Source organism: Lepidochelys kempii, chromosome 8, assembly GCF_965140285.1.
Source record: "Lepidochelys kempii isolate rLepKem1 chromosome 8, rLepKem1.hap1, whole genome shotgun sequence".
Classification (NCBI taxonomy): domain Eukaryota; kingdom Metazoa; phylum Chordata; order Testudines; family Cheloniidae; genus Lepidochelys; species Lepidochelys kempii.
In genome coordinates this window covers 4512611-4535120 of record NC_136387.1, presented here as the reverse complement: position 1 = coordinate 4535120, position 22510 = coordinate 4512611, and the positions used below count along the sequence as shown (strand labels likewise).

At 42.9% G+C, this 22510-nt stretch overlaps 1 protein-coding gene across 4 annotated transcripts in view; it reads right to left on the bottom strand.

Moving 5' to 3' along the window:
* Window positions 1-22510, bottom strand: part of GEMIN5 (gem nuclear organelle associated protein 5) — a 35907-nt gene that overhangs the window by 5270 nt on the left and 8127 nt on the right. For all 4 annotated transcript variants that reach the window (XM_073355232.2, XM_073355231.2, XM_073355229.2 and 1 more), the window contains 21 exons: window positions 19731-19893; window positions 18880-19092; window positions 17217-17302; window positions 16382-16476; window positions 15709-15845; window positions 14129-14202; window positions 13370-13551; window positions 12307-12446; window positions 9544-9715; window positions 9052-9270; window positions 8530-8643; window positions 7868-7996; window positions 6905-7000; window positions 6477-6614; window positions 5808-5955; window positions 4807-4926; window positions 4003-4213; window positions 2975-3232; window positions 1900-2062; window positions 773-1337; window positions 187-283 (listed from right to left, as the gene is read on the bottom strand). In XM_073355232.2, the coding sequence (XP_073211333.2) occupies window positions 187-283; window positions 773-1337; window positions 1900-2062; window positions 2975-3232; window positions 4003-4213; window positions 4807-4926; window positions 5808-5955; window positions 6477-6614; window positions 6905-7000; window positions 7868-7996; window positions 8530-8643; window positions 9052-9270; window positions 9544-9715; window positions 12307-12446; window positions 13370-13551; window positions 14129-14202; window positions 15709-15845; window positions 16382-16476; window positions 17217-17302; window positions 18880-19092; window positions 19731-19893 (3520 nt within the window). The remainder of the gene's footprint in view (window positions 1-186; window positions 284-772; window positions 1338-1899; window positions 2063-2974; window positions 3233-4002; window positions 4214-4806; window positions 4927-5807; window positions 5956-6476; window positions 6615-6904; window positions 7001-7867; window positions 7997-8529; window positions 8644-9051; window positions 9271-9543; window positions 9716-12306; window positions 12447-13369; window positions 13552-14128; window positions 14203-15708; window positions 15846-16381; window positions 16477-17216; window positions 17303-18879; window positions 19093-19730; window positions 19894-22510) is intronic.

Sequence of the window (22510 nt, the reverse complement as noted above, 5' to 3'; positions counted from 1 at the left end):
AAGCCTAAATCTAGACTGCTGCTTCCCTGGTGCACAAAAGTCAGAGGCCGTTAACTGGCAGAACTGGAGAGCGCAATGGTAGCATAGCCCTTGAAGTGCTATCTTCTTTGGCCAAGAAACCACCTTATTAGCAAGCACCAAAGACTGTCATCTTATTGACCAGTACTACCCCACTTTAAACCTTACCTTTAAACTCTCCGGAAATTCTGCCAGCTTCTGGTTTGCCTCTGTAAGCTGTTTCATCAGCTCAGGCAGGGAAACTGGTTCCTTTGCTGCTTCTTTACTGTCAAGAGAATATAACACGTTACAATAATTGCTTTACCTAAGTGTACTGTCCCCACCTTCAAAGCAGGGGAGACGGGTGAACTAAACCAAACATGGCCACGTACAACTCTTGAATGACAAAGGCCAAACAAATCATGCACCAAAAGAGACAGAAATTCTTCTACCCAGCATGCCCTTTCCATTCTCCCGCCCTCCTAATGCATTGCTTAAGCTAGGCAGCATTAAGGCATTGTATATTTTAAGGGCATTTATTCATCTACAGTAAGCTTGGGAGTGTGGCAGTTCAGTTCGGAGATCTCCGACAATCCTTTGCCATCGGATGTGAATTCTCATTTGTTCAAGTTTTTGAAATGGCCTGTGAACAGCTTCAGTGATTTTAGTTTCTCAGGATTCGTACAGTGAGTGAATTAAGCTGGAGGCCAGAGCAACTGCAAACTGAGAAAGCAGAATCTGATCTCACTCAGCACCTCGCTGTTTTGAAACCTACCACTGGCTCTGGCTGGTTGGGGACACCAGCCTGTCCGATTCAATCTCGGAGCTCACATGCATCTTGCTTTCCTGCGCGCCATCTTTTACGCTTTCCTGGAGGTTGTTTCTCTGGTGCTGGCGGATCATGTCTGCCAATGTCTGCTGGACCTCGGATACGTCCTTCTGGGTGCTCTGCAAAGCAGCATGCACTTCGGAAAGGAGCATTTTATAGCCATTCAATTTCAACTGCCTCTCCTCCAAATCACTTAAGCTAGCTGTTGTGTTGCTTTCTGTCCTACTGTTATGGTCTGCACTGGGTAGGTTTCCTTCCAGCTCGGCTGCAGTTTGATTAGCAGTTTCTTCGGGGGAAGAGACAGGTGTGAGATGGCTCTGGTCACCAGCTGTCTGCTCACTAGGACATGGCACAGAATCCAGCACAGCCTGTTCTGAGACAAGGGAATCCTTGGGTAGGTTCCACCATAGATCATACAGCAGCCCATAAGCCACAAAGCCCTCTAAACTTCTGTAAGCCGCCATGCTCTGAGTGTTTGTGCTGTGCAGATTGTCTCTCAGATGATCACAGCCTGAAAGGGGATTGAAAAAAGCCGTGTTAAAAGGGTTTCTCCAAAACTATACATAGAACTGCCCAATGCACATATTTTGCAAAGCTATACAGCGGTCCAGATTCACTCTGGAGTTAGCTTCGAAGTGAAGTGAGCAGATAGGGACAGCTTCCTAACATTTACAGAGACCCCACAACTTCCAATGTTTTGGAAGCTAATTTATACAATAGGCATTGCCGTAGCAGATCACCCCTGGGGTCAATTTAGCCAGTATCCTGCTCAGGCAGTACCAGATGCTTCAGAGGAAGATGTAAGTAACTCTGCAGAGGACAATGATGGATTAACCGTGTCATAGGGGAAGTTTCTTCCTAACCCTTGGCAGTTAGTGGTTGGTTTACATCTTATATCTCCCTTACATAATGTTTTAACCTAACTAGTGTGAGCGTGGATGTGCTGATGGGAATGTCTCATTCTTTGCTAGATCTTAGTAGAACTCCAAAGCCCACTGAGTGGACTGGAGTTTATGGAGATCCTGCACTGAAGAGCTGCTCACAACGCCAGAAAAATGAAGGAGGAGATTTACCTTTGGGAAGGAGGAGATTGCAGATTTCTTGCATAAGAATAAAGTTCCCGGCATCATAGCTGCGGGTCACAGCTCCAAGAATAGCCTTCACTGCCTCATCCCATGAAGCTGTCTCATGGCTCAGCGCTGCTAGGGTCAGATCATGGGAGATATGGAACAGGAGCTAAAGGAAACAGCAGAGTCCTTGTTAAGAGTTTTGTTGCAAGCCACGAAGGGGACTTCAGGATAACAGAAGTGCAGCCATATGCAAGGCTTGCAGGTTGTTTTCATTTTGAAAGGAAGCCAGTAGAGTCCCTCAAAACACATCACTTAACCCCAGCCAACTTTAACATGTGCCCCACTTAACTCTGCTACAATGTACATATCCTCTTTCAGCTGAGGAGGTCAAAGCACTTCAGAGTGACAAGCAGGACTATAGGCTTTACAATGGCAAGCATGCACCCTATTCTACAGCTGGGGAAACGGGAGTATAGAGTGGTTAAGTAACTCATCCAAAGTCACAGGGAGCCTGGAGCAGAGCTGGACACTGAACTGAGATCTCTTGGGTCTCAGTCTAGTACTTCAACCCTAAGAGCACTCTTCCCCTCTTAACATCTCTTTATACGGTCTTGAACCATCAACCTGGTCGTGGGAACCAATCCAGTCTGCCACACAGTGAATGATTAGTGTTGTTGTGACCCCAGCCCTATAGTTACAGTTGTGTTTGCATTATAGTAGAACCCTTATTTTCCCTACTGGAGATTGAGGATTTCATAAAAATCAAAAACTTAATAAAAAGGAACATCTCAAAATTACAGTACGTCTGTTGCACAAGGTGCAGTATGGGGCACTGCCTCACTTTCTTCTTGCCCTTCACACCACAGCAATGAAGGCACTGGAACGGGAAGACTTGTTTTTCATAGACATCATTTTCATTGTCTGATTCGTCCCTCCCCCAGCCTTGGGAAAAATGGTTCATATCACTGCTCGGTCATAAGATCAGCATTTGTAAAACCAAGGTTCTATTCTATTACCTCATCCTGTCCCCATTTTCAGAGGTGTGAGTGTTAGTACACACAGATTCTAGATAAATTACCTGTTTGGGATGTGTGTTGCTGGTGGCAGGAGGATACTCAATACTGTGCAGCTGCTCAAATACAGTCTTGGTCTGTTCAGTGGTATTCACACCAAACACGCTCCGCCACACCTCGCTCACCATCTCCAGGAAAGAGTCCTGCTTCCTCACAACCCAGCTGTGGTAGCAGGGCAGGGAGCAGCTTTTCCGTTCAGTTGGATTCCTTTTGCTAAGGCATTTGCACAGCAATTCGTTAAGGCAGAAAACTAGTCTTTGTCCCTGCAAGCAAAATGGAAGAATGTGCTGAACAGTTGCTAAATCCGAAGATAAAGAAAAACCTTCAACGATACGAGAGTAGATTGAATAAACCCCCTTGACAAGTAAGTTCAGTGAAATCTTGTTTCACAAGTTCCGTGCTCCAGACATAGCTACTGTGGGATGATATTTATAGGCCAGAAGGGGACCTCTATGATCATATAGTCTGCCCTCCTCCAGAACTCAGGCCAGAGAATTTCGCCCACTAATTCCTGTATTAAGGCTTGGCTTGAGCTAGTGTGTATCTTTTACGAAGATATTGAGCTACATATTCTTCCCACTGCTGACCTCTGCTTTGGTAGAGTGACCCCACTGCAGCACCTGATCTTAGCTGTATATTTTTTTTTAAAAAGTCACAGGACAATTCAACAATGGTAATGCATAACTTAAAAAAGACACATATGCTCTCCCAGGGTCCAGTTCTTCCCCCTTCGTGTGTTTTGGCATCTCTCTCCCTTTCACTCCTCCATGTTAAGATATCCTCATGCATACCTGTCTAGCTTAGATTGCAAACCACCAATGACAGGGATACTTTGCTTATCTCTGCAAAGTATCACATACACAGTGCTGCAGAAATAAACCTCGGGCAAAACCTTTCAGTCAGGAAGAACCCCAAAGGGAGTCTTCAGCTGGATCATAGCAGTATCTGGAGGCTGTTCTAATGCAAGGCGAATGGTTGCTAAATGGGTCTGTATCTGGAAGGAGCCTGTTGCTATAGGGATAAGCAACCTCACCAATAAGCTTTCCTGTTGCTGAAGGACCTCCTGTGCCCCCACCCAATTCCTGGCCGATAGCAGCTCCTGAGCACATCTGAAAGAAAATGTTGTCGCCAGATCCTTTTCTCCAACTATCTGAGCCAGCTCCGCAGCCGTTTTAAGGGATGCCACATCCCCCTTTTTTGCCAGCACTTTAACTGCATCATAGGGAGAGGCAGCCCCCAGGTAACTAAAGAGAGAGATGAAAACTAATTAGCAACAGGTTAGTATTAAGATGTCATTTTCCCACTCCTTATTGCAGCAGCCTCAACCTGCGCTGTAGGAGTAGTGCCTCAGTTCCCCGTCTGTAAAATGGAGTTAACAGCACTTCCCTACCTCAAAGGCGTGTTGTGAGGATACAGACTGAGGTGCTCAGACACCAAGGTAATCGGGGCCATGTCATTAGTCACCAGAAACCATGGCCTCAACAGAGACACTGGATTTATGGCTCATTACAAGTCTGTAACCCACTTATGCCCTATAACTGCAAAATGCCAACTAAATTTTGAATGGTCTCTTGCAACACATGTTAACTCCTGATGCTTAACAATCTCTTCCACCTTGTATTTAGCTGTGACTCTCCCCGTACTTTCCCTGACCTGAAGAAGAGCTCTGTGGAGCTCGAACGCCTGCCTTTTTCACCAACAGAAGTTGGTCCAAAACCAACAGTCAATTTCTCAAAAAACTCAGCAATTATGTTTAGAATAGTCTCTCAAGAAGAGCTAGGAATGTTCTCTCTTTTAGCCAGTAAGACAATGTTGTTCCCTTTTTGCTGGCACCTACCATTTGGCTGCCGTGGAATAATGACCATCTTTTTCCAGTATTGCTGCCCAGCAGGTGTAGAGATCCTTCAGGACTGGATCTTCTGGACGCAACCTGGCCTTGGCAATTACAATCGCTTCCCTGAGGCAAAAAAGAGAAACTCTTATGAGAGAGTCCAGTTTAAAATATTACCTGCATACAAGGCCACACACTTAGGCCCACTCCTTTCACCGCAGCAGTCTCCCTGGGGTTTCAAAAGGAAACTAGCTCAAGTATTTTAGGCCCAAGATGTAGGAGAGACTTATCTCAATGGATCAAGCTATTGGTTCAATTAATTACAGAATTCCACCTCCAGTAGCTGCAAATACCTGATGCTTCTGAGGAAACCAAAAAATGCTAACACACCTGGCTAGCTATGCAATGCAGTGTGCCTAGGGGGAAAGTTTATTTAAAAATATGTATCTTGTTTACAGTAACTAATGGTAATGAGAATGTTTCCACTCATTGTTATTTCACTGCACCCTATTTAATTTAAAAAAGGAACACCACTTTGAAATCCAGTAAACTAAAGTAATAATGAGTTAACAGTATTTTCACATACAAAACCTGCCCGAGTCCCCTTGCCCACTAAGTATTATGATTTTGTCTTTTTCTCTATTTTGTAAAATGTTTTCTCAGTCAAGCAAACAAAAGAAAAAAACTGACTGGCTATACCAGGGAAAAAGTGGGACTGACTGAAAGCAAAGTACTGCCAAATTCACAAAAGAAAGAAATTAATATATATTTTCTCTAATCCTTTTCAGTTACATTGATCTTAGGAGTTACCTGTAGCAGTAGTTAAATAAATTCAGACAGAAGTCTGATTTTTAAGTTGACTAGATCCTTTTAAATAATCCACCGCAGTGTCTGTGATTCAGATATTACAGTACCATACTAGTACATCAGAGCCAAGAAGTGAAATTGACAACAGTCAGACCATTCCATTTGCATTAAAAACAGTCAAAATGGTCCAGGGTAGTGACCTGTAAAAATGGTTCGTTTTCAGTAGCTCCACAGCCTCGTACACTTTGTGAATGGAGAGGAGATGGGAGGCAGCCTTGACATACTGTTCCTGAAAGCACAGCTGTTTCGCGAAAACTTCTACTGTCCACACCCAGGCCCGATAGCCAGCTGCAATACAGAAGGTAGCATAGCTAACGACAAGGACTTACACTTAGGAAGGATTCCCTGTAAAACTGACTTCTAAATTCAGTGACTTCTGCACATACCCACCTTTTCTGCCTTAGGATAGCTCGTTATGTTTTAAGCCTTCTAAATTGAGTCATCTAAGCAATGGGACAGGGAACAGGTTTGGAAGTGACCAAGGGGCTAGATGGTACCAGGATCAGTTCTTACAAATTTATTTAAACAAAAATCAAATGACTGAAAGGACTATCACATGTCAGAGGACAATTCGTTTTTGTGCTTGGAAGTAAGATGACTGCCCTGTCTGGGAACCCAGAAGGAATCCACTGGGCATTCTTCCCTCCTCCCCTAGTCCCAGAGATTGTCTGTGTGGATTTCTGTCTGTTTTGTATCCAGGTATTGTTAGCACAGTGTTATAGAACAAGACCTGCTTCTGGTCCTGCACAACTAACACTAGGATACCCTTAAGAGCTAAACCCATTTGCTTACATGTTAGCAGAACATACCCATGGGTGACATTGCTACCAGCTGGTCTGTCAACTCTCCCCGCTCAGCAGCTGACAGGAGGATGCCGTTCAGATCTCCTTTCCACAACATGAGCTGCTGAAACAACTCCGATTGCCCATTCTCCAAGTGGCTTTTTCCTATTTAAAACAAACATGCCTCTCGGTTCGATACCAGCATGACTGCAATAGTGCTATGCTGCACAGGGGAAAAGTGCGTTCACCCAGGGCTAAAACAGAGGTCTGCATTTGAGAGACGCAAGCACAATGCCTTCATCCAGGCACCATGTCTGGCTCCCGCCAGTGTTCTTGCACCCTTGTTTTAATGGACATTAAATTCACAATTAAACAAGATTCAGGTCTCTCTCTATATATGGAGGATAATGGAAACAATCAGAAATGATTCAAACCTGATTCATTATCCCACTTACCTTCCACCTCCATCATCCTGTACAGTGCAGCTCTATCTGTAAACATCCCCAAATGAACGTGATCCCCTGAGTCTGGGGCCAAACCCTCACTCAGGCCTACCAGAGAGAAAATAAAGAGAGAGTAAGAGCTATCTACATGCAGTGAACATAACCAGGAGCAACCAGGGAACAGGGGGCGGAAAGGAGAAAGAGACCTTTAAATCCATTGTATAATTAATTACACTCCACTTTATCTACTATAAGTATTTTTGAAGGTAGCTTCTGCTCCCTGTCCTGTATACAAAACAGATCGAATTGGTTCTCATATGCACACCACGTCTATATCCGATTTAAAGGACCTTCAGCAAGAATATTTATCCAAACCCAAGTTCAGTTAGTATTTTGATTTGTGCCCTTTGCATCTAAGGAAATCATTGTGTGAACAGAGACATCTCCCTCACAGCCCAACTTCTCCTGCAATGAAGTGATAGTCTTGTGTTTGACACTAATCCATTGCTATGAATCAATAAATATTTGAGTTTGCTATAAATAATAAAATCTGTAACACAAACACAGACTAGGTTAAGGGGGAAAGCCAAAGTCATGAATTTTCATGCCTACAGGTATAAAATTTTATCCCACCCTGCACTGTTTAGACCCCAGATTAGAATGTGCCCAGTATTGGTAAGGGTATTCCAATCCCCCAGCCTCAAAAAGTGGCCACAATGGCAGAAGAATGAAGTGTTATGGGAAGGATAAAACAAGATTTGTTCACCCATTTCTATGTAATGGCCCAAGATTTTCACAAGGCGATTCTTAAAGTTCATTTCCAAAAGCCATATTTAGGTGCCTCGATATGGATCCAGGAGCCCTATCTTTGACACCCATTTGTGAAAATCTTGGCCAAAATGCTTTTGGGGTTGGGTGAGGTAGGGGGATGCCCTAGCTGAGCAGGAAGAGGAAGCTGCAGCTCATCTCCTGTACCTTTGGATCTTAGACATGTAGCCAGCCTCAAGCAGTCCTGATGCAATTCGTCTTTCGACCTCTGGTCCATAGATGTGCTGAGAGGTAGGATAGACCGAGGTTTTCTCTTCTTCACAGAGGCATCAGGGACTGGAATGAAGTTAGTCACATTTTAGGCATTGTTGCATAGTTTCAGCACTAGCCATAACCAGTTTCTCCCTCCCACAAAAGAAACCAACTTATGACACAGTAAGAAATGGAAACTTAGGATGCTCTAGAAACTGTGTCTAAGCACCACAGACACCTGTTTTAGGGTATTTCTGCCTTACGAATACTAATCACTATGCACAAACCAAATGTTTTTCTACCTCCCGGTTTATACTGAAGATAGCAACTATATGTTCCCGGTTTATACTCAAGATAGCAACTATATGTACTGAGACATTCACATATCACACGAAACTTAGCCATTTTTCCTGCTTGGCGGGTCAGTTAAACCAAAAGTAGTTTGAACTAACATGATGAATAGCTCTGAGAGCTCTCTCTCCAGACATTGCTTAGCTGATGTAACATTAATATGGGATGCTGCTCTTTTACAGGAAACAAGCCTCAAAGTGTGGTGGCTCTGTCTGGTCCCTGAAACCCAATCTGTGTCATGACACTTGTGCATGAAATGTACCAACCTGGTTTCTCTTTAGGGTGATCCTTTTTCACAGGAGTGGTTTTATGATTCGTGAAAGGTTTTGGCAGGTCAGATACAGAACAAACACGTGGATGCAAAGGGAGCTCCTTGGAAACTGTGGGATTAAATGAATGAAAGAAACAAGAAGCTATGGACGAGCCAAAGACATTAAAAGATGTAGTGTCAAGGTTTAATGTAGTGTCAGCGACAGGTTGAGCAGCTTGGTTCCAATGTAGGTTTAACTTCTTGTGCTTGAAGTATTAACTGAAATCAGTAATCTAGAAGGAATCTGCAAAAGCTGCTCCAAGTTTGGTCAAGGGAGAAACCAGAACTTGGCTGATTCCAGGATCACTTGAGAGGGGCATGAATGTGGCACAAAGTCACCCTCTCTTCTCCAGCTGTCCCAGGCACATAGGAGAATTTGGTCCATGGGCATGCTATTTCATGACTATGATCTCAACTTAGCTCTCCAGGCTACTAAGTCTCTTCCATTAACTAAGACAATCTTGGGACTGGTAATTACCTGCCAGGGAGACCTTGTCAGAGAACTCCTGCGCTTCCTTTTCTTCCTCATGGTCTGATATCCCATTCTCATCTAACAAATTGTCTATAAGCTCTTCTCCATTCACTGTGTTGCTCACATCCTGCTTTGCTGGAACCTTCCCCACGGGCTTTTTCTTCTTCTTAGCTTTGGGTTTGGGTTGAGAGCTCCTTTTTTTCTCCAAGTCTGCGCTCTTTTTGCCTGGAAAAGATTGCAATAATTATGTCTAAGAGAGAGCAATCTGCTTAGATATTAGCATGTCACCTCTGGAGATCAGAGCTCCCATTTTGGCTTAACTTCCTAGACTATAACGCTGGAGGTCTCATCTACAGCTCCACTTGATCCTGGACACGGAGGATCTGCCTAAGAACTAAAGGGCAGATTTGAATTTAGAACAAACATTACCACTGTCTATTTCATTACTCCTATCCCCACACCTCCCCAGTACAGAATCCTCTGCTCAGATAGACTGACCTTGAGGGGGCCGGGTATACTCCTGCTTTGAGGTTAGCCATTTATGAACACAAAAGTCATCTGCTCCTGAATAAACAGAATCTGGATCCACTGGTGACCATTGAACACAAAGCAGCCGGCCCCGGTGCCCTCGATAATTGCACAGTGGCTCCTCCTTCAGAACATCCCACACCTAAAAACAAAAGCCCTTTTTTAGAGAAACCAAATATCTAAACAAGTCTGATACTCCTTTAATGTTCTGTATCATCATCTTCACCCATCACCAGCAGCTTTACATTGAGAGGTCTCCAAAGTAGTCTAGTATGTTTCAAGAACCAGTAACCCAAACCCAACACATAGAAGGAGTTTCTGAATAGTCCCTTTTGTTGCTACTGATAACAATTGTACATTCATGTGACATCTTTCATCCTGAAGGATCCAAAAGTGCTGATGAAAGACCCAATCAACTGAAGCTGTGAATCAGTTTACCACTACTGAAATGCAGTCACTTAATGGCTTTAAAACACAGCAACTATTAAGCAGTGTCCAGAAACATTGTACAACAGAATATCCTTTAATAGATATGAAAAAGACCCCATAAAGAACCCTAGAGCTAAGGAGTTCTCTAATAGGATTAAGTGATTGAGTCTAATAATTCAAAACACAACACATCTGAAAAGTTTCAGTGTCAAAACTGAGGATACCTTCAGAAGGCTGGATGGCAAATTAAGAGGCCTTTATTTGTTAGAGATGTCTCACTCTATGCAAAGCATTGCAGACTTGAAACTGGATGTGTTTTGAAATTTAAGATCAAAGCTTGTTATCCACAGTGTAAACTCAGACTTTGACTGCATGATCAGACTACGAAAACCCATTCCCTTGCTCTCAGGCCAGGATTCTGCACTTTCCTTCTGTTGAGAGATGTGATCACCTACATCTAAAACAGAGATAGTTTTGTGCGTGTGTGTCTGTCTCTCTCTTTCCTCTTTAAGTCCAAAATCTGACAAGTAAGTGAAAGGGAGATGATGTTCAAATATTTGACTCTAAAATAGGAATGTTTGTAAACAAAATCTTTTCTTCATCACATGGGCTAAAGATCACTAAAGATGTTTTAGTTAATCTTTAAGGCATCATGGTGGTGATTTTCTTAATGTAGACTCAGTGTAGTGTGAATATTTTCCCATAAGTAAGTTGCGCAGTACTGATCGATAAGAAGATAGCGCCAAGTTCTGCATTTCCATTGCAGAATTTCTACGGAGCTGGATGGGAACTGTCCAATGAATATTTTTTTCTAGTGGAAAATGCAGTTCCCATTTAGTTAAAATTTTTCATAAAAAAATTCAGGTTTTGCCAGAAATGTTTGAAAATTTAAGCACAATATTCCATTTGGGGTCAGGTTGAACAAATCGAAACATTTTGGTTTAACTCTGTCTGACATTTATCACGCAATCCACAGCAGTCTTCCCTCTGCTCAAACTGCCATGATGCATCAAGGAAGATAGGTTTCAGAGTAGCAGCCATGTTAGTCTGTATTCGCAAAAAGAAAAGGAGTACTTGTGGCACCTTAGAGACTAACCAATTTATTTGAGCAATTTAAATTGGTTAGTCTCTAAGGTGCCACAAGTTCTCCTTATCATGGAAGATGTAATTCAGCCAGGGAGTGCAGCCCAGAGGAGCCTGGGCACATGTAGGCACTGGAACTACAATTTCCAAAAAGGCACAGCAGCAGCTCATGAGAACTCGATTAATATTGATTCAAGACAAAAATAAATGTTTCAATTCGGTTCAACAAACTGAAATAAAATATTCTGATTCTGGAATGTTGAAATGTCTAGTTTCTACATTTCTCAATCAATATTTTTAGAAATTTTCACTCCACAGAAAATTTTGGTATTTTGACTGTTCCAACTTGTGAAGAAAATACATTTTAAAATATCAATTTCCAACCAGTCCTAGATGTCTACTTTCTCCAAAATGTTGCGTGCAGTTCTCTGCATTGTCATTCTACACAATTATTTCAGTGCCAGAGGCATCATTAGGAAGTCCTTACTACTTGTACTGTTTCATTTTCTCTTCCAACCAAAAACACACATAAGAACAGCCATATTGAGTCAGACCTATTGTCCATTTAGCCCAGTATCCAACAGTTGCTGGTGCCAGATGCTTCAGAGGAAATGAACAGAAAAGGGCAATTAGCAAGTGATCCATTTCCTGTCATCCAGTCCCAGCTTCTGGCAGTCAGAAGTTTACAGACACCCAGAGTACAGGGTTTGCATCCATGACTATATTTTGGCTAATAGCCATTGCTGGACCTATCCTCCATGAATGTATCTAATTCTTTTTGAATCGCGGTATATTTTTGGCCTTCACAATATCCCCTGGCAATGAGTTCCACAGGTTGACTGTGAGTTGTGTTAAGAAGTACTTCCTTCTGTTTGTTTTAAAACTGCTGCCTATTAATTTTTTCTTTGGGTGACCATGGTCCTTGTGTTATTTATCCCTTTATATAACATTTCCTTGTTCACTTTCTCCACACCATTCATCTCTGGTGCTGCAAAAGAAGCAAAGGAGTCTATCACTTTACAATTTTATCCTGTAGAGGAAAATCATGCTGTCCTTTTCGGCAGATTTCTATCGCAGAGAAGTTTTCAGCAATACCACAGTTTATCTGGCAAAGGAGTCATCCCCACATACTCTGCTGTCAACTCAGACTTAAAAACATTGCAGAGGAAGGAGGATTAGAAAGCAAAAGAAATGTAATAGTAAGTGGTTCCATAACCATACCTGTGCCGTGCCATCATAGCAAGCAGATACTAATCTCCCCTCATGGTGCGGGCTCCAGGCCAGACTGGTGATTTTAGCTGTGTGCCCCACCAGAGTTCGAAAAGGCTCTGTTAGCATCGCAGGAGTTTTTGAAGAGCTCTCTGAAAGCAAACAATGGAGGTCAGGTAAGGCTGGGAGGACAAGTCACTCCAACAGAATGGAAATCGTCACATCAGGCCACACTCACAGTTGGCAAGGAGCCCTGGGGCATGCCTTTCTTTGTCTGAACAAAGCAGTGGACAAAACTGCACGTGCAGATGTAGGTGAATCCCTGCACATGCACCCCAACCCTGTGTATTGAAAGCTTGGCTTACAACGTTCAACACTGGTTTATTAGTGACCTCTGTCGTCAAGAGCTTTGGAAGGGGGTGTGCACAAAGGACTAAGCAAAATAAAGTTGCCTTCTATTGGCTGCATTCATACCATAATCACACTAATTCACATCTCCCCATATTGCAACTCACAGGTTCCTCGCATTCCGTGCACGTTGTAAAGGAGCAGCACTGTGACACATGCGAGCTCTTTTTAAGCTGAGATTTCTCACGGTTCAACGTGTCTCAGATTTCTCTGCTTTTTTTTCCATGTATTTCAAGACACAAGCAAAAGGCAACTTTTTCAGAGAACTGAAACAAGCGAGCCCCCTGCCATCAGAGGGGTGTACTACACCCCATAGGAACCTTGTTGCCAGCTGCCTATCAACTCTGCTCCTTACGCAGGCTTGGGAAGGATCCCTGATGAGATACAAGGTGCCTCTCCTCATTCAGGGCTTATGCATGCAGTCCCTGCCAACAGTCCCAAGCCCTGCTGCCTGGGGAAGCAAACATGAGAATGGGACCCCAAAACAACTAATTGTTGTTAAAAAGGTGAGGAAAAGAACAAAATCAACTCCCTTTGGAGTCAAGGAGTGAAACTCAGTCACAGAGCTCCCTAGGGAGTGTAAGGAAAGGAAAATACAGAAAGGGGGGGGGGGGAGAGGAAGAATCACATTCCTGCAACATCTGAAAGTATAAGCCCAGGCAGTTACCTATGACACTCTTTAGGTTATGCACATAAATGATGGCATTGATTGAGCCTGAAGCTATCGTGTAGCTCAGCTCTGGCTGGGTCCCGTGCTCATGATGCCAGCGAATAGCATTAATCAGTTTATGATGTTGCTGGATGGTGCAGAGCAATTTTAAGGTAGGAGCCTGAAATATTTCAATTGATCTGAAATTAAAACAAACAAAAAACACAACATGAGAAATTAGGGAAAACTGGGATTTGCTAAAGGATATATGTTTCATCCATAATGTGAATATTCTGTTGTTATTGCACATTAACAGGGTATAATGACAGAATGTGACTTGGAGTGGTTCAAGAAATTAATGAGATTTTCACCTCCATAAACTTGTCTCAAATCCTGGCTTAAGTCACAGGTGAAAACAAGCATCCTGAACCTTATCAGTCACTTGTAAAAATCAACATACACGGTGGAATGATGGGTTGTGTGCACTCATGAGAGACCCAGCTCTGGGACGGTAGAGAATATTACCAATCAGGACTGAGGTGCACGAGCAGTGCCATGCTGGAAGCACCTGCCCTCCAGCATAACTGGTTCCAGGTAGAGCTAACTGTTTCACTGACATGAAAACAAGAAATTCCTCCTCCCTCAGATACACTGACAGGGCTGAAGGTCAGAGATAAATCAGAGCAGTCACTATGCTGACTCTAGATGAATTGACGTAATCAGCTGTTGATTGCATATATGACATTAGCATTAACCTAGGCCTTAAAGAAAACATACCCATCTTCGTTACCAAGAGCCAACATTTTGCCATCTGGTTTCCAGCTGATCTCAGTGCGTGCAGGCAATTTGTACTGAAGAAAGAAAACATACCAAAGAAAAAACACAGAGCTGTTAGCAGTAACTGCTGCAAACCCTTTCCTTCCATGAAATTCAAGAGAATTAAACCAGTAGTCAACTTGGGAGTTTGCAATTAGAAAAAGACCATAAAAAGAGAATCCCCAATGTCTGATTTCCAGAGCACATTTTGTAACAGAGATGCGTGCTTGAGTGATGATAAAATAGGTCCTATTAATAGCAGGACTAATTGCTGCAGGAAATGGTGACTCAGGGTTATCAATTCAGACTCTAAAAATCTCAAAGGAAGTTTCTCTGGGATCCAGTGGGATCTGGGCACCTAACCCCACTGAAAATCCCAGCCTTTGTGAACAAACTCATAACTGCTATTTCGAGTTTATAAAGAATTTAACTATTGTTACAATTCCCCCAATCCAGACCTACATTATTGGTAATTCTCAATTTAAGATGCTTGTTGTTTCCTGTTGGGCATGGATTTCCCCCCTTTTATCTCTAATGATGCTTTTGGTCTGAAAGACTAGACGAGAGCCTCAGCTGGTGTATGTCAGCAACGCTCCAAGTCGTCAAAGGAGCTTTGCTGATTTATACCAAGTGAGGAAGTAGCCCACTGTGTTTACTTCTTTGTTTTGCCAAGGCATAATTAACCACCCCTCTTCCCACGTCTGATCACTTACATTAGCCTACTCTGCTCCCGCTACAGTATGGTTTGAGATGAACTTCTCCACAGTGCTTCGTAACCTTATTGCAACAGCATTTCATTAAAAAAAATTAGTAAACTGCACTCAGGGAGGTAGTGATCTAATAGGTCCAATGATGAGAGCAAAGGACTAGGAGCATTTTGAGTTCTCAGGTGGCTGACCCTCTTTCATTCACTATGTGATCTCAGCCAAGATATTTGGGGGAGATTTTCGAGTCTTAACTGCCATTTGTGCCTCTGTAAAACTCTCCCTCAGTTCACAAGGAAGTTGAATGCAGAAATGAGACTGAGGTGTGGTCTGAGTACAGGACCTAGAGCTAACAGCTTCACATTTTAATCACAGAGCTGTGCTTCAAGTGCTTTGCCTTGGTTTTCTGATCCGTAGAACAGTATTAAGGATACTTGTTTGCCAGCTTCAGAGGGGCATTGTGGATTTTAATTAATGTCTCGAATGCTTTGAAGATGAAAAGCACTATACGAACCAAGTATTAATTTTAGAAAAACAAGTACTTCTCTGAAAACAAGAAATAAATTACAAAAAACAGAAAAACAATTAGTGATAGCTTTATTGTGAGAGAAGATCTGCCGTCTTGCCTTAATGAAAGAGAAAGAACTTCTTCAGGGGCAAAAGTGTATGTATTAGATGCTTTAAATGTCTCTGAAATGCATCTAGGAAGATTAAGGATTTCAGATGCTTTATTTTATTTGCTATAGATTCATCAGCAGGACAGAAAAGAAAAAACAGGGATGGAATGTTAACATGCAAGTAATTTCTACTCCATGACCCATAAAGAATTATACTCACTTTGATTGAATTAGTGTCTCTGATGACTTTATTGATGTCATTTGCCTCTCCATTAAGCTTCCAAGGATTGTGCTGTAAGACAATACCTTCCCCTGCACAGCTGTATAATGTTACAGAGGGCCTGTCACCATCGCCTCCTATACAACAGAGATAAAAGCTAAATACAGCCTTTTCCTACACAGACCTAAGTAGGGGTAATTGCTCCCAGCAAAAATACAGCCTCTGATTGAAAGAGTCATATGTGATTTGGCAGTAAGAGATTCTCCTGCTATAACCCATTAAAAGGGCCACTTTCAATACTAGATGTTTACTTCTCTTAACACACTGACTGTGCATGGGGTTTACCTCCCTCTAGTGGCTGGCCCTGAGCAACATTAAGAGCTTGTTATTTAACAAGAGTCAACTCATTTGCTCGTCTAGCTCAAGTGGTACGGGCTGGTGAGTTTGGTGCTACAGGTCCTAGGTTTGATCCTCAGTGATGACTGCAGGGTCTATGTGTATATGTCACTATTGGTTCATTCCTTCTTGAGAATGAATCTATTAAAAAATCTCCAAGGGCACAGGCATCATACCCAGTGCACACCGACTCAGCAGGAAGGCCATCTCCACAGCATCCACATCCTCTACAAGTGAAAGGACTTCCAGTTTTCTATAGTATGGTTCCAAGACTCACCGAAAGAAAGAGGGGGAATCGGAGGGCCCCAGGCTAACGTGTACACAGTCTTCTTGTGATAGGTGCTGGAGATCTGAGGCGGCCTATTTTTGATGCTAGATAGGGAGAGGAGCAGGGAAGACCAAAATAAGTCAGATTTCAGAGAGGTGTAGTGAACATCCCCAGACAAATCTCACATACAGAGAAAGCTCAAAGCACAATGGCCATGAGTGAAAATGGACAAGCAGCAGTTCAACAGGCCAAAAAGCAGAAATGCAACCAGCAGCACACCTCACAATTGCATCCTCAGCTACACTGCTTGCTAAAGTTAAGATTATAGCAGGACTTTTCTTGTATGCCACATTTGCACATGCTCCTAGTTCCCTGGAAAGTTCTGGCTGAAATTTTCTATGCCTGGTCTGCACCCATAAGTGATATTTGGTTGGGCAATTGGAGCAAACTTACATCAGCAGCTACTAGGCACAGCCGGTAGATACTGGCAAGATGGACACACCCCAAATCCAACCAACTATGCTCTACAGCTACTTGTAATTTAATCCTACTCTCTGAGCAATAGCTTGCCTAAGCTAAGGACACTGCAACAGAGAAGACAGTCAATGTACATTGAGTAGGAAAGGCCTGAGTTTCGGCCTTGGCAGTGATACTTATTATCTTTATCTAATGCTATTGAATGCATGCAATGGAAAAATCATCACTAGAAGCATCACAATAAGTAAGAAGTTAAAGTGTCATTTCAAACTGCCCAGGAGTTTAAGAAGGTTCCATTATTCCCATCACTGTAGCAACTATAATTTGCTCATCAAAACACCGATCAACTTGAAAACTAGTTTCTTACTTGCTGGAGTAGGTGTCATAAATGCCAACCTTTCCATCATCTGTTCCAAAGGCTAAGCAGCCTTCTTTCGTCGGATGCCAAGATAACTGCAAACAAAATAGTAATAAAAGGTCAAACAACCATACAGGCATATGGCTAATTCCTATCCCCTAGTGCATTTTTTCCAGGGATTATCTAGAAAAAAAAAAAAAAAAAGGAAAATCTTGAAATTGGGGAGGTAGCACCATCCTTAATAGATCAACCCCTTGCTACCAGGCCCACCAGCTAGACACTTAAACTGATCTCTTGTTGAGAATATGCAAGGCTCCCTCTCCGTTTATCGTGGGTTGGGAGAAACAGAGCTGGAGGCATTAGAATGCTCAGAGTGGCAAAAGCAGTTTCTACTGAAGACATATACCGTTATCTAGCCATCAGTGACCCTAACACTCACCACAGAGCAGGTACCTCTTGCTAAGCTGTGGTTGAACTATAACCGCAGTTAACTATGCCTTGGCACCCTGCTGTGAAAGGAAAGCCTAGCGACAGAGTTAGAAGATGACAATGGGGAAAAAACGGCCAGAAATACAATGCAAATACAAATTTGTCAGTTTTTCCCTACATCTCACACAGGCACCTGTAGCTGCATCAGTGTCTAGAATTCTGTCTCTAGACACGAAGAAATATGCTGCTTGCAAATGAATCCACACGTGAGAACCTGGGCAATATACTGCCTTTATGTATCTATTAGCTGGATAAAACATTTTCCAGAAGGGAGGGATAAATGAGTAAGTGTGACAGATATGGGCAGTTTCCAGCAATAGACTTGAAAGATCATTTTATATTAAGTTTATGTATTATTGTGGGCCAGGATTGTATGTAAACCCTCGGGGTGGGGAGATATGACAGATATAAAACCTGAGAGTTCAAAAGACTAAACTGAAAACGTGCCAGACAAGTATGGACTTTTGGGACAGTAAGTGTGAAGTAGATTTCATGGGGAATCCCTAGGGAGATGTTAATGCAAATGCAAAAACCCAGCCTTTTGAAGCTATGCCCAGAGAAGAGGGTAGTTATCTGCTGATTAGCTGTTATAGAAGGCCAAAATCAAAAGCCCCGAGCTGCATAAAGAAATGGTTGATTTGCCCAATCTCTGTTCTGGTTCTGGATTTAAGATAGATGTACTTATAACCACAGGGAAAACCCAGTTATGGGCTTTGATGGACTAAAACCTAGCCTGAGGCTGGAATTGGGGATGACCTCTGATAAGCTTTCCAGCAAGTGTGTAGGCCCTTTTACTGTTACAATATGTTTTCTATAGAATGGTTTTTACCGTACCAATACATGTGCTTGATTAGAAGGAGCTGTGGGGTAACTTATACCTGCAGGCAACACACTGATCACAGCCCTCGGAAAGCAAGCAAAGCACAGACACTGTCCTTTTTATGCTGTCTAGCTTGCTGGGGATATCCCGGTGTAGGCAGGGAGCGATGCAGCCTTAAAATCCCTAATCAGGAGGAAGTGAGATGTGGGTCTCTGCTCAAGAGAGGTGATGGCTAGGAGCTGGAAGCTTAAAGTGGGTGTCCTTGCTGGCCCACAAAGGGAGAATACAGGTGCAATTGCCCTGAACTGTAACAAACAGCAGGAAACAAAATGCAAGAGAAAAGAGAACTAGAAGTGCACTCACAGCTGTGACCTTGGATTTGATGCCCTGCCAGAATGTTTTCACATCGTAAGTATTGCTCAGAGACAAGGTGTTCCACACCCGGATCATGCTGTCCCCAACACCTATCGCAAGGCAGCCTGTGTCCACAGGGGAGAAGGCCAGGCTGTAGACAAAGCCCCCAAGAGAAGGCAGAGTCCAGCAGCAATCTAAAGTCATCAGGTCCCAACACTTTACCTGGAGAAAGTTGGGAAATAAGAAACACCAAGGCTATGAGTTAGTAATGCAATGGCAATAAAAAGAACTTGAGCAAGACAAATACTGAAAGGGTCAAATTTAAGACTATACCAAGGATGCCTGGTCCCCCTTCTAAGAAGTACACAACATAGGGACGTCTCTGTATCATGTGAGAGAGTGCCCATTCATTAAAGGTGAGCAGTCCATATGGATAAATTAACTCATCCTCATGGCCCTTCTCCAAAAATTGCAGACTTCTTAGCTCCTTTAAGAAAGGCACCCGTCAAGACAGCACTTTAAAATTATCTAGTCTCTACTAGCCACATATTACAGCGATAATATATGTGATTTTAGCACGGAAACTGGGTCTTGTTAAAACAAAGAGAGAAATGTATATATAAAGAGAAAAATTGACATGTCCCACTGTTAAATACTTCTCCCTCAAGCCCAGAGGGAGAGCGAGATTCATCAACCTCATTGTTATAAAAGTCTGAGCTCGTAAGTCAACAACATAAATACATACAACCTGCTCCAGCTCAACCCAATTCTTAGGAGCAAAATTTGGGATATTCAGATTTAGCTGAAGCGAACGGTCTCAGATATTGTTATGCTATTGTATGACGACAAGTGGTTCTTACATCCCTGTCCATTGAAATGGAAAGAAGTAGCTCTCTCCCGTGCACCTGCACTGAACATAAATTGAACACAATCCTTGTGTGATTTTGCCCTTCTGAAGAAGATCCCAGAAGCGTCCATTTGCGTTTCCCAGATTGGGTCAAATCCCATAGCAGCAGCTCACCTCTGTGAAAGGAAAGTGCACACTTTATTTTCCTCTGCACAAGAAATAGCTCTACACATATATGTACACCCACCGACCTGTGGCAAACCAAAGTTAGAGTGAGTCGCACAGCTTTCTCCCTCAGAGATCTCATGGACAAACATGTATCATTAGCAGTGATCTTCGGACAAGTCCCAGGAAACACAGAAGTTACAATCTTATAAAAAGAAAAGGACTACTAGTGGCACCTTAGAGACTAACAAATTTATCTAAGCATAAGCTTTCGCGAGCTACAGCTCACTTCACTGGATGCATTCAGTGGAAAATACAGTGGGGAGATTTATATACATAGAGAACATGAAACAATGGGTGTTACCATACACACTGTAACGAGAGTGATCACTCCAACCCCTCAGACAGAGACAAACACCTACAAGATCTCTAACAAGCATTCTTACAACTACAGTACCCACCTGCTGAAGTGAAGAAACAGATTGACAGAGCCAGAAGAGTACCCAGAAGTCACCTACTCCAGGACAGGCCCAACAAAGAAAATAACAGAACATCACTAGCCATCACTTTCAGCCCCCAACTAAAACCTCTCCAGCGCATCACCAAAGATCTACAACCTATCCTGAAGGACGACCCATCACTCTCACAAATCTTGGGAGACAGGCCAGTCCTTGCTTACAGACAGCCCCCTAACCTGAAGCAAATACTCACCAGCAACCACACACCACACAACAGAACCACTAACCCAGGAACCTATCCTTGCAACAAAGCCTGTTGCGAACTGTGTCCACATATCTATTCAGGGGACACCACCATAGGGCCTAATCACATCAGCCACACTATCAGAGGCTCGTTCACCTGCACCTCTACCAATGTGATATATGCCACCATGTGCCAGCAATGCCCCTCTGCCATGTACATTGGTCAAACTGGACAGTCTCTATGTAAAAGAATAAATGGACACAAATCAGATGTCAAGAATTATAACATTCAAAAACCAGTCAGAAAACACTTCAATCTCTTTGGTCACTCAATTACAGACCTAAAAGTGGCAATTCGGCAATTCTTCAACAAAAAAACTTCAAAAACAGACTCCAACGAGAGATTGCTGAATTCGAATTAATCTGCAAACTGGATACAATTAACTTAGGCTTGAATAAAGATTGGGAGTGGATGGGTCATTACACAAAGTAAAACTATTTCCCCTTGTTTATTTCCCTCCCCACCGTTCCTCAGATGTTATTGTCAACTGCTGGAAATGGCCCATCTTGATTATCACTACAAAAGGTCCCGTCCCCCCCGCTCTTCTACTGGTAATAACTCATCTTAAGTGATCACTCTCCTTACAGTGTGTACGGTAACACCCATTGTTTCATGTTCTCTATGTATATAAATCTCCTCACTATATTTTCCACTCAATGCATCCGATGAAGTGAGCTGTAGCTCACGAAAGCTTATGCTCAAATAAATTTGTTAGTCTCTAAGGTGCCACAAGTACTCCTTTTCTTTTTGCGAATACAGACAAACACGGCTGCTACTCTGAAACCTGTCATTAAGGTGAGCTATTACCAGCAGGAGAGCAGGGAGTGAGGGGTAAACCTTTTGTAGTGATAATCAAGGTGGGCCATTTCCAGCAGTTGACAAGAACGTCTGAGGAACAGCTGGGGGGGGGGGAGGGGAATAAACATGGGGAAATAGTTTTACTTTGTGTAATGACCCATCCACTCCCAGTCTTTATTCAAGCCTAAGTTAATTGTATCCAGTTTGCAAAATAATTCCAATTCAGCAGTCTCTCGTTGGAGTCTGTTTTTGAAGTTTTTTTGTTGAAAAATTGCCACTTTTACGTCTGTAATCGAGTGACCAAAGAGATTGAAGTGTTCTCCGACTGGTTTTTGAATGTTATAATTCTTGATGTCTGATTTGTGTCCATTTATTCCTTTACGTAGAGGCTGTCCAGTCTGACCAATGTACATGGCAAAGGGGTATTGCTGGCACATGATGGCATATATCACATTGGTAGATGTGCATGTGAACGAGCCTCTGATAGTGTGGCTGATGTGATTAGGCCCTATGATGGTGTCTCCTGAATAGATATGTGGACACAGTTGGCAACGAGCTTTGCTGCAAGGATAGGTTCCTGGGTTAGTGGTTCTGTTGTGTGGTGTGTGGTTGCTGGTGAGTAATTGCTTCAGGTTGGGGGGTTGTCTGTAAGCAAGGACTGGCCTGTCTCCCAAGATCTGTGAGAGTGATGGGTCGTCCTTCAGGATAGGATGTAGATCCTTGATGATGCGTTTGAGAGGTTTTAGTTGGGGGCTGGAGGTGATGGCTAGTGGCGTTCTGTTATTTTCTTTGTTGGGCCTGTCCTGGAGTAGGTGACTTCTGGCTCTGTCAATCTGTTTCTTCACTTCAGCAGGTGGGTATCGTAGTTGTAAGAATGCTTGATAGAGATCTTGTAGGTGTTTGTATCTGTCTGAGGGGTTGGAGCAAATGCGGTTGTATCGTAGAGCTTGGCTGTAGACAATGGATCATGTGGTGTGATCTGGATGAAAGCTGGAGGCATGTAGGTCGGAATAGCGGTAAGTAGGTTTCCGGTATAGGGTGGTGTTATGTGACCATCGCTTATTAGCA